Source organism: Anomalospiza imberbis, chromosome 2 (genome assembly GCF_031753505.1).
Source record: "Anomalospiza imberbis isolate Cuckoo-Finch-1a 21T00152 chromosome 2, ASM3175350v1, whole genome shotgun sequence".
Classification (NCBI taxonomy): domain Eukaryota; kingdom Metazoa; phylum Chordata; class Aves; order Passeriformes; family Viduidae; genus Anomalospiza; species Anomalospiza imberbis.
The window spans coordinates 106,928,784-106,941,085 of NC_089682.1; the positions used below are offsets into that span (position 1 = coordinate 106,928,784).

General features: G+C 42.4%; 1 protein-coding gene across 1 annotated transcript; it reads right to left on the reverse strand.

The window, feature by feature from the left end:
- Window positions 1–6,185: 6,185 nt before the first annotated feature.
- On the reverse strand, window positions 6,186–12,041 carry LOC137467275 (2-oxoglutarate receptor 1-like). The gene is made up of 3 exons (XM_068178776.1): window positions 11,966–12,041; window positions 9,303–9,621; window positions 6,186–7,328 (listed from the first exon to the last, which is right to left on the reverse strand). The coding sequence occupies exon 3, from the start codon at window positions 7,311–7,313 to the stop codon at window positions 6,339–6,341; it is 975 nt and encodes a 324-aa protein (XP_068034877.1). The 5' UTR covers window positions 7,314–7,328; window positions 9,303–9,621; window positions 11,966–12,041; the 3' UTR covers window positions 6,186–6,338.
- Between the last annotated feature and the right edge of the window lie 261 nt (window positions 12,042–12,302).

Below are 12,302 nucleotides of genomic sequence, written 5' to 3' on the forward strand. Positions count from 1 at the left end.
GCAGTGAAATCTTACTAATTTGTATACAGCAGAAAATGATACCTGAAAATCACAAAAAGATTTTAAACTGCTTGAGAAGATTTGTGCATTGCTGCAATTACTTTTGTAGCAGTTGCTTTTTGTCCTGAAAAGGGATTTCTGTTCAGCTGACTTCTGTCCTCAGTGTCACACTATTTTTATTCTACAGCATAGAAAAGGGACAAGTAAAATGCATATTCATATCCAGAGGAAGAGTCTCAGGCACAACATAGGGCTGTTACTTTAAAAGATTTGTATTTTTGCATTAGGCACGGCTTCCCCATGCATTTGTATCTGCATATGTGTGTTTATGTGTCTCTATACGCACAAATGATAAGTAGCTACCTCGTTTACATTTTTATGGCTGAAGCCCTTGATTGAATTTTCATAATGCCAGGAGGGCCCATTCGGGATTCAGGTCCTGCTGTGCAAATACTCACTAAGACATCTGCCCCAAAGAGCTTGTAACTCTAAGAGGATAAAATGTGGCAGGGGAAATAATTAGGGGGAAATGCAGTGACTTTCTGCAGTTACATGGGAGGGTCATTCAGCTACAGGATCAGAACAAGTCTTTTTGCTTTTCTGGCACTGATTCATTGGAGAATCAGCAACACCATTCTGGCTTTTTATCCTGGGCTCACAGCCAAACTGTCCCTCCCTCTTGTGCTCGAACCACAGCATCAGGATGTCCCCAACCACAGATGAGCTTCACAGCAACATCAGCCCCTTCCCGAGAAGACCCCCATTGGCATAAATCAGCCCTGGTTTTCCACAAGCACATTTCAATTCATGTAAGGAAAAGATTTTGGAGTGAGAAAGAAAGCATTTCTCTGCTACAGGCTTGTTTCTCCATCACACATAAAAGGAAGGGCAGATAAGAGGAAGCTCTCAAACCTCTACATCTTGCCGCAAGGGGACATTACCAGGAACCACCAAGGAGCAGTGAGTTCTGGCATGTCTCTAGAAGCCACCCTTCCTAGCTTTATGTGTCCACCTTCCACAATGCTCCTAAAACATTCCTAAATGTTTTCCACAACCTTCCCAAAGCACCAGCATCTCTGTGCCTAAAGTCTAGGCCCTGGTCTCCAACATGCAGACATAGCTGGGCAGGGAAGGAGGGATGTTGTCTTTGGATCTGGATCAATGTGACATGAAAAGCAAGTCACGGGAACATCTCTGGACCTCCACCCCTCTCTGGGGCCAAGGTACCAGGGCTATTCTGAAAATCAGACACCTGCATTTGCTCAGGACAAGGAGATTTGGTTTGCACTGGTGATTCTTGCAGAAATTTTGTTCCTCTGTGTTTGCATTAGTTGTCAGCCCTGCTGCCTTGGGGATGAGCCAGAGCATGACTGCTGATGCACTCAGTTCAGCCCCTCAGTGGGTAATGGAGGAGAATCACGATGGTACAAATGCAGACATTTGGCCTGTTTCTCCCATGATATCGTATCTCTGGTGAGAAACTGCCCAACTGATCAGAAGAGTGAGCAAAACACACTGCTTTCTTAGGGCCTGCTCAAGTCACTTCCGAAAATCAGTAGGAACAAAACCTTCTGTTGTGGTTGTGATAATGCAGCAATGAGAATAAATGCTGCAAATAGGTGTGATTGTCCACTGTACCTCCCTGTGGAATTATGTAAAAATCGGAAATCCCTCACATGCTCATTTTTTGCTACTATATAAAACCATGATTTATTTACAGCCTCAAGAAGTGGGCCCATGGGAAGCTCAAGAGTTTCAACAGGGCCAAGTTCAAGATGCTGCACCTGGGTTGAGGCAGCCTCCGGTATCAACACAGCCTGGGAGGTGAAGATATTGAGAGCAGCCCTACTGAGAAAGATTTGGGGTACTGGTTATTGAGAGGCTAGAAATGACCTGGCAATGTGAGCTGGCAGTCCGGAAACCCAAATATATTGTGGGCTGCATCAAAAAACTGTGGCTAGCAGGACGAACAAGGTGATCCTCCCCCTGTACTCCACTCCCATGAGACCCCACCTGGAGTGTTGGATCCACCTCTGGGGCTCCTAGCATAAGAAGGTTGCTGACCTGGAAGGTGTCCCTGCTCATGGCAGGTTAGACTAGATGGCCTTTAAAGGTCCCTTTCAACCCAAACTACTCTAATATTTTATTTTGGTGTTGTGACCATCCCTGTCAGCCTGGCCCAACATATCATAGGAATTTGGGAAGGCTTCAGACAAGAGATTCAAAATGTCAACGTAATTTGTGGCTAATGCCTGAATGCCTGTGCCAATGCCTGTGGCCAATTTGTGCTAATGCCTGTGGCTAATGTTCTCAACCTAGTGCATGTGCTTTCTTTAGTTAAGTCATCCCTGCCTCTGTCCCTCAGGGTTTGCATATGCAAACCCATGAGCAGCCACTGAGGTTGATGTTTGGATAGGTAGTTTCATAAAGGGGAAATCTGCTGATGGATCTGTGGGGAAATTCTAGGTGGAATTTGCATCAGATTTGTACATGTAGAAGAAGAAAGGTTACTGGCAGTCATAGTTTTTCAATACAGTGCTTATATAATGGTATGTTTAATTGAGGTTCAGGTTTACTCCTTAGGAATGGACACAGCTGATAAATTGGCATAATCTTCTTGTCCTCCACATCTGATGCAGGACCAAAGAGCATTTTGTATGTCCTTCCTTGTGTGGTTACACTTCTAAACCAAGTGTAACCATCTGACTTGGTTTTGTGGGTTGGTCTACAAAGTCTTCGTGTGCAGGGTCTTCCCTCCCCACAGCTGTGCTGGGCAGGTGGGCCCGTATGTCCTGCCTTTGTGGGGTCTGCAGAGGTATCCCAGAGCACAAGCTGCCAGGGAAATACGAAAACAATATTAAAGAAGCAAAAGGAAAGTGTGTGTGTGTGTGTGTATCATATTCATTCAGAGAAGATGAGAGTATCATCAAAGTTGATACGGGTTTTCCTCCCCTTCCCATTTCATCGTCCCTTCTGCCCTCCCACACATGACACACACACAAGTCATTGGAAAGTACAGGGCATTTCATTAGGCAGTCTTGGACTATCTGCTGGGCTCTCTAAGAATTCTTAAAGTGGACATTTCTATCTCCTCAGAGGTAGGGATCAAATAAAGTTTATATACCTTACAAAACTAGCCTTGTTCTCTTCTTCGGTGGCACTGTTGTGAGGTCCTGGAGACTCATGTTGCCAAAAATCTGAGTATCAAGATATGGCAACAATCTGCCACTGTCATGCTGAAGGCAGCACCTGGGTTTCTCTTTAAAATGGTTTTTCCCTTGTTTGTGTAAAAAGTTACACAAACTTGTGGATGCCCCATCCCTGGAAAATATTCTAGGCATCTTCCACATATAAAAAGAGTACATAGCCTGGATGTATGAACAAATGAGTGTGCTGATGTTTTCTACCCAGAAAACATCAAGTAGAGCTGAAGGGGGACTCATACAGAGCTTCATTTAAAGTTGAAAGCAAAACCTACCAACATACTGCTGCAAAAACAGAGGCAGTTCCTTTTCTATCTCAAACACCAGAAGAACCAGACTCCATGGTGTGGATATTAAGGTAGGACTTGATTGGAGTTAATAAAATTTAGGTGTTGATATGCAGTAGAGGCTTAAAAGATAATGCATAAGCCTGATTTTACTTAAAAAAAAAACCCTGAAACTTGGTGGTTTTTTAGTAGAATAACTTAAAATGAAAAAACAGCTAAAATGCCATGTTCATCATTGCTTTCTCATGGTGTATCTGCTGTGTCTGGTGTCTCAGGAGCAAGTGGTTCAGAGCAGCACTGCAAGTGTAGTGGAAAAAGAGGAGCTGCCCCTGGAAGACTGTCAAAATCAATGGAGCATGTGATGTGGGAGGCATTTTCCTTACATCTTTTGGATGGTTGCATCATGCAACATCTCTAATGGCTAGCTTCCTTTTTCACCATAACACCTCATCCATAATTTGAGGCTGGACAGTGGTCTCAGGGGAAATCATTCTGCGCTGTGCAGAAGTTTTTGAAGTCACCTTGATGAGTACCTAAGGGTGGATTAAAATACAATGGCCTATTTTGGGAGCAAAATGGCTTCCTCCTCTGATTTCTGACAGAATATTTTCTTCACAGACCATCTTCAGCCCTAGCCCAGAGAAATGCTGTTGTTCCTTTCCCCAACTTGCTTCTTTCTTTGTCAGGGATGGTTTCTTATCTCCTCTCACTCCCTCAGCAAGCCTGCTGCTTTGTGTTTACTCTTGTTCTTCCCAAGCTGGCTGTGGGATTGGCAGGAAATGGGCTCCCTATGCCACAGGGGAGTCACAGGCTGTTTGCCACTCACTCAGACATGTGCTTAATGGGGGTGCTGCTCTAGTGGTCTTGGTCTGGTGGTCACTTGAAGAGCAGCCCATGCATAGAGGGGTTGGATAAGGAGAAGGGTCACATGAGAAGCTTGAGGCAGCATGTGTTCCCATTGATTAATGAACATTTTTGGGGTAGAGAGCAAAAGTAATGAAACATGAAATAAGGCTGTTATAAAAATGTGTTATAGGATTCACTCTGTGATCATACTTTTGGGCTCTGAATATTATGTTGCTAATATTTTTGTATTGCTGTTGGCCAGGATACTTCAGCTGGTACTGGGACCTCTCTAGATATATCTTCAAGTATTGGACTCATGCTTTTTTACAAGTCTATTTTTTCCCCCCACGAGACAGCCCATATTGCCTGTAATATATGCTATTACCTAAAGCTGTTCCGCACTTGGTGTGACCAAGAAGAGCTTCACTGAATAATGTAATGGGCAAAAATTATTTTGATTTCCTATGAACTGTGGAAAATGGCTGGGTGGTAGTGGTGAATGAAAAACAAGTGCATGCTCACAGCCAGCCATATCCTGGGCTGCATCAAAAGAAGTGTGGCCAGCAGGGGATTCTGCCCCTCTGTTCCACTCTCATGAGACCTGGAGTGCTGTGTCCAGGTCTGGATCCCCAAAACTGGATAGAGTCCAGAGGCAAGCCATGAAGATAATCAGAGGGCTGGAACACCTCTTATATGAGGAAAGGCTGAGAAAGATGGGATTGTTCATCTTGTAGTTGAGAAAGTTCAAGATGACTGATTGCAGCCTTTCAATGCTTAAAGGAGGAGAAAAATCGGGAGATACTTTCAATAGGGACTTTACCGACAGGAAAAGGAGTAATAGTTTAAAACTATAATAGGGCCATTTCAGACTAGATATAAGGAAGAAATTTTTTTACAATGAGGATGGTATAACACTGTCACAGGTTGCCCAGAAAGGTAGTCATTGTCCCACCTCTGAAAACTTTCAAGATCAGGCTGGACATGGCTCTGAGCAGCCTGGTCTAGTTGAAGATGTCCCTGCTCATTGCAGGGGAACTGACTCTGTGGCCTTCAAAGGTCCCTTCTGAGAAAAACTGCTCTATGATTCCATAGATTCTGTATCAGTAGTGTGGAAAATCCTTGTAAGAGTGACCTTGTGTTACCCCACCATCACCCTTCAGGCAATCACTAAAGGTACCGAATAGGGTCTTACTGTGTAAGCTGCACTTTTAGCCACCTCTGGAGAGTGATCCATCCCAGTCAGTACTAGAGCTGTGCCTCAGATCTTTAAAAGCAGGCACAAACATTTGACTCTGTGTCTGATCTACTTACCTCTTACAGTCAGTGGAGAGAAACAGGCACTTCTAGGTCACGATTCACCTTGTCCAAATGCAGACATCAAGAATAATTCAGTGAATCCCACTCTAAAATTGCTTATTTCTTTCCATTATAATGGAAAATTTAAAAATGAGGACAAGGTGATTAGCTGTATGCATATGCCTACCTTGTCAATGTCTCCAGGGAGGTGAGATGAACCTCTTAGAAGCCTAAGACAGGTTTTGATCTCCAGAGGGTCTTACCCCTCTCCATGGCTTAGGAAAAAAGTCAGACAGGTCTCTAGCTCAGACTACACTTATCTTCTAAGTTAGTAAAATTAATTTAGGATTAGTCCCATCCTGAATCTGTATCTGCCACTAATAGACTAGTATTTATTTTCCATATTTTTTTTAGTATTTTTAGACTAGCTCTTTTCTCCAAAAGAACTACCATGGATTCAGGAAGCAACCACAGAAACATTTCTGAGAAGTTTTACACTTCATTTATTAGTATTTTATTTAAAACTTTTTATTTTTAATAGTAAATTTTCTCCTTTGATGATCAGTTTGTAACCCAGAACAGATTAATTCTCCTTTGGCACTGGCTGGGTTAACCTGGGTACTCTGATGGCAAGGAGGTTGTGCCGGGCTGGTTGAGGGCAGGTTTCGATCCTTCCTCCATAAATGCTAAATTGCATCAATCTCTTCTACTTCAGACTGTTGTTTGTCCAAAACTTGAATAATGAGAGTATCGCCTGCTGGAAGTTATCTCCTGACACTACATAGAGCAGCAAATTTCCAAAAGTATTTAATGCTGCTAAAGGTTTAGTTATAATAAACATTAAAAGGATCGTTTTCTTCAAGTGGCAGCTAACTGGCTGTACTTGGAGCTCCAGACGAATCCCCTGAAAGACATGGAAGGGGAGGAAGCACACATAGAAGACCAGCAAGAGGAGAACAGTGAGTCTGCGAGCCTTTTGTTTGTAGCTAGCCTGTGTGTGGAGCCCAGTGGCCAAAATGCAAATGATGAGCACGTAGCACAGAGTCACCGTGAGCAAGGGCAAGAGGAAGGCAACCACAGTCAGTCCCCAGTTGTACCAGCGACTTGTGACGAAGTCCTCAGCAGCAACCAGGTCTGGGCAGATGGTCTTGTTCTGCCTGTGGCTTGGGGCAATCAGGACGACCAAGGGGCTGAGGGCCACCAGGGAAATCATCCAAATGACTGCACAAGTCACTGCTGCCCATCTCCGCTTCCGAAGAAAAAGGGATTTCATTGGGTGCACAACTACCAAAAAGCGGAAGATGCTGAAGCAGCTAAGGAAGATAATACCACTGTACATGTTGAAGTAGAAACAAAACTGAATAAACTTGCACATGAAGTCTCCAAAAATCCAGTCATTTCCATTTGCATAGTAGTGTATAAAGAAAGGAAGTGTGACTACATACAATAGGTCAGTGATAGCCAGGTTTAACATAATGATGGTGCTGCTTCTCCAGGGCCTCATCTTAACACAGTAAACAAATATTGCCGCAATGTTCCCTGGGAAGCACACCAGGAAGATTAGGCCGTAAAGGACGGAGAGATAGAATTTCACCTGTAAGAAATCTTCATCCTTGCAGCTTGTCAATCGGTCTGCAGGGCTGGGCTGAGCAGTAACATTGCTGGTGCACTCAGATGCCATGTTTGCAGAAGTCTCCTTAAAACAAAAATCAGATGTTTAGTTTTAATTGATTTGATGGAACAAATGTTGTCAGTTAAACCTTTTGTTGCTGGAGAAAATGTTGTATGTTTGAGAAGGCACAGTAGTGAGAGGAAATAAGGATTTGCTAATGTACCCAGTCTGACCTAGATAACATCACTGAAATGTTTAATTTCGCCCTTTCCTCTCTTTTACATTCAATTTTGATAATTATTAATTTTACTCTTTCTTTGTTTAGCCTCCTTCATTGAAGAAGACAATTACTACTTATCTGCAAATCTTCAGGAGTAGGAAGCACACATTTAGAGAGTTAGAGGAAGTTTGGTCTTAGATTTTGCAAGTGAACTAGTCTTAACCTTTCAGAAAGTAGAACCATATCCATATATTATCTTCACTAATCTGAGCTAATCAGTATTTTGTTCTCATGAAGCAGAGATATCGTTCTTCCTTCATGAAAGCCAAAAGATGTTAGGTTTAGTTACAGATCTCAGGACCTGATGTTCTTATAACCTGACAGATTGTTCCCTGAACATGATTTTATTCTCTTGGAGTCAACAGGGAATAAAACTAGAATAAACATTTTGGTTTTGGTTTTTTGGAGGGTTGATTTTTGGGGGAGAGGTGTTATTTTGTTTTGTTTTTTTTTTTTTTTTAAATCAAGCTCCAGAGTGGCATAAAATTTATTTAATTTATTAAAGACTGTTTCTCAAAGGCAGAGGGAAAATGGAAAGCACAGAGGGAAGGCAGTGATTTTGCTTCCCATTCTATGCCAATTGGAGATGGGTAGACTTGTCTCTGAAATGATTTCTTGTCTGACATATCCGATTTGGATCTCTCCACAGGAAGTTCAAGACATAACATTTCTTGGTAGTGTTTTAACCTGAAAAAATGGTAACCAAGCATGAATATCATCTAACTTCAGGTATCAGAAAGTGAAATGCTTAAATTGGAGACAGTCCTCCTAAGTCCCCCTTTATCACCAAAGGAGAGAATTAAGTTCCTCCAAGACATAATATATCTACCCACAACTGAGGTTTCTAAGATAAATTATTTACTCTTTTGGCATACCTATTTCTTTCCATTGATACAAAAGGTAGCCCAAGGTGACTAGTTCAGCCTTGGATATCTCAAGTGAGGCAAGAAGTGTGCCACTGTGCTTCTTCAGCACTTCAGGTGAGTACCACTCTTCCAGATTCGAACCAATTCCATGTGAGAAAATATTCTAAAGAAACTTCATAATGTGCTAGACAGGGTACTGTCAAGCCTAGATCCTCTCTCTTGTCCCAGAAACAATATCTTTAAATGAAACCGGTGGTACATTAAACATCCAGGGTGAAACCAACACATTAAAAGCAAAACAAAACAGAAAACCAAAAATGCACCAAAGCTGGAAAAAAGAGAATTGTTCCTTATTCAGTCTTGGAAAATGTGATACAGTTCACAGCATTTAACATGTTACCGGAATGACTCTTCCTTATCCCAATAACTGGTAGAACATGACCAATTTACCCTGACAAACCCACTCATTAAAGCTGGGACACAATGGGCATTATTTGATCATAACAAGTCAGCAAGATGATTATCTCTTTGTTACTCAGAAGTACTTCAGAGTGAAATCTGAACCGTTTCCCCACAATTTACTTAAAACACTAATACTTTTTAAAATTAATATTACATCTGGTATAGAAGCTTTGCAGTAAAAGATGTACTAGGTAAAGGCTGTCAAGCTTGTTTTAAACCATTCCAGATTTACAACTACAAAAGCTAGGGGTGTGCACGTTTTCTCTCTTTTCTGCTGCTCAGAGATACCACTGTCACCCACATTTATGATTCTCCAGTATATTTCATATCGTGTTAGACAAATTTACTAGAATATTTGATTTATCCCCAGTTCGGCTTTCTTGCACTGCTGATCGGTTCTTCATCACAATCTTGAACCCTCCAAATTGAAAATGGAGAAATATTGCTTACCTGAAAACCTGCAATTCTGCTTCTCCCTCTGATATTGCTTTGAGTAAAGAGCTCAAATGAAATGTATTTATGTCTTCCTTGCAGTGAAGCAGGTTTTAGTATGGCTTTGCAGCCATATACATTCCTTTCCTGTCTGACTGAGGCTCCATGTGGCTGTGAATTAGGAATGTGGTAGAAAACCTCAGTTACTGGCTCAAGTGTCAGCTCTTAGAACTGGGTGGCTGGAGGACTCCTCTTTTGCCCTCTGTCATTCATGCTGTCTTGCCTTCAGTGGGCAGATCAAGCTTTGCTGGCAACAGCTCTGTGTGCTGAGGCAGACCTGTAGTATTCAAATAGCAGCAAATCACATTTAAATTAGCACGTATGTGTGAGTGCATGTGCTTAGCAAAGATGAAATTAAATTTATTCTCCACTTCCTATGAAGTGAAACCTGATCACCAAAGTGAATAAGGAATGTTGTCATTTCAAGGTCAGGTGAAAAGTGTTATGACACACTGTCTTCATTAAAATCAAATTTCTAACGGAGTACAAATTTCATCTCATGAAATAAATGAATGTTTCTTTTGGCACAATGTGCTTGTCAGAAACTGTGGCATTCTTTCTGCTTATTTTTGGTGAGTAAAATATCAACAGTGTGTTGGCTGGTTATTAGTGGAGTAGCTGAAATTGCAAACTTGTTTTATTTTGAGCTTTTTCTTTTGGGCTTCATAATTCACAAGATCTGCAATTTTCTTTGCTTCTTGAGCCAAAAGACTGTTCTTGAATAAAAATCTCATTATTATCCTTAGCTCGAGGAACAAGATCAAAAGAGATTTTTATTATTTAAAAACAGTCATTGCATCTTGAATTTTGAAACTGCAGTCTTAAGCCCTTGAGCTGGCAACCTGGTCCATGCACAGAAGCTCCAGCTGCCCAGTGTGTCCAGCAGCCTTTCTGTCTTGGTACATTTGATGGGTCTTTTCTCACTGATGAGTTTATGATGCAGCACTAAATGAGCAAGCTTTCATGCCTGAACATTATGTATGTATGTACATATAGGAGTATTTTTCCGAAGAATGTCTTGGCTCTCCCGTTCTGGGCAGGATTTGGGAGCTGGCAATCTGTTTTGCTAATCATACTGCACGGAAAGAGTGGTAACGGGGACAATCAAGACTGGGGCAGCAGTAATGTCTGACATCTAGATCATTATCTATCTGTTACCATTAGGGAAAGGGCACCCTCTCTGCTCTCATCTAACCAAGCTTTTCTCTAGGTCAATGCCCAGAGCACTTTTAAAAAATGTCCAAAGTTTCTCAATAATTGTAAAATACACTGTCATGTACCAGCTCAAGGATCAGCAACTGTTTAAATAGCTATTACCCTGTTCCTAGGCACTGCATGTGTCATTAGAAACCATTTGTATGAGGCTGTAGCGTTACAAGCACAGAGGGAGCTAATTATAGTTAGGGATCATTTAATGCATTCACTACTTAATCCATTATACCCCTGAGCAATGGGGAACCTGTGCAGCAGTGGCTGGTTTTTATTCTTCCTTGGCAGTGGCAGTGCCTGAGGTAAAGCAGAAATGGGCTTTCCTGGTGCTGTGACCCAGACCTGCCAGGGATTTGGTGCACTGGGGTCTCAAGCAGGCACTGGGGTCACTTCTGCATTTCTAACTCTGCACAGGAGAAGAGAAGAAAATAAAACACAAGTTTTCAGACCAATTTTGAAAGATGGTGACTAATAGAAGGTCAACTCATACAGAGCTGCATGGAGATGGAGACATGCTCCTTAGCTTTGCCAAATCTTGTCTCATCATCAGCTGGAGAGACCTTGTGGCTACTGCATTTCTGCATCCTCTCTGTGTCTTTCACCGTGGTTACAGCAGCTCCTCACTGCACAGAGACCTTTGGAAACATTGGCTTCTATCACAGCCATGTGACTGGCCCCAGGACTTGTGTCAGGCACTAGGGAAATGGAGAATAAACTAACAAGGACCACAGGTTTAAATGGTTTATCTGGCCTCATGTGGGATCTATATGGATAAGGGGTGATTCTGCAGTGTGACTTTCAACTCAGTTTGTGGACCTTTTCTCTTTATCAGCCATTTCTCCACTTTATGTCCATGGACCTCTTAAGTCTGCCCACTGGTAGGCCATTGTGATCCTTCACAAAAACAAGGGGCTTTTTGTACTTTAAGGCTGTCCTCACCCTTCTCCCCTCTACAAGCATTGGAGGGAAACCAAAATACCCTGTAGTTCCACAGTCAGCTTAAGTGACTCTAATTGTACGCTGCAGTCAAAAGAGCTGGCCGCACTACCTTCCTCCTGTCATCCTAAACCACATGCTTTCAACAACCCCAGTGCTTGTGCAATCATGGAATGTATTGGATAAGTGAGCTGACTGAGGCAAAACCAGTTTTCTTCACCTTGTGTCGGCTTTATGGCCCTGTTGTGACAGGTGATGGCTCTTTCTGTGGGTGTGTGGGCTCCAGGGCTTATGGTGAGCAGTGGTGGGGACTGGCCTGGGACAAGAGGACAACAGCAGAGATAGATTGGCTTGGGCTGGCACTGAAGCTGCACATGGGTTCCTGCTGTGCAATTGTGTTTCACTCCCTGTCCCCAGCAACCAGCAACCAGCGGAAGCTGGTCTCCAGCAATGCTTCCCAAAGAGACAGCACTCACTTTGTGTTTCAACAGCCTTCCAGGCAGGCTGGATTAATTAGTCAGAGGGGCTGACATTTTCCCTGACATAAAAAAAATTCTATACAGTTAATGTAAATGCATTAATGTGCTCTTAGTCGCTGTATAGAAAGAAAACTGGAATGAATTGGTGGCAGGATTATTAATTAAATGTTTCCTTTTGAAACTTTGTACTGTAGGCAAAGCCAGTTATCAGAGAGTGCATACAAATAGGACCATCTTTTCATAGGGTATTCTTCATTCTGTGATTGCCAGTGTGAAGAGGATGCACTGGATGACTGATGGGTTTGCCCACCTGGGCCACAAAACCTCCTTCAAA

What these genes read in the sequence shown, in the direction of transcription:
- LOC137467275 (XM_068178776.1), bottom strand. Translation starts at nt 7,313, where the DNA reads ATGGCATCTGAGTGCACCAGCAATGTTACTGCTCAGCCCAGCCCTGCA.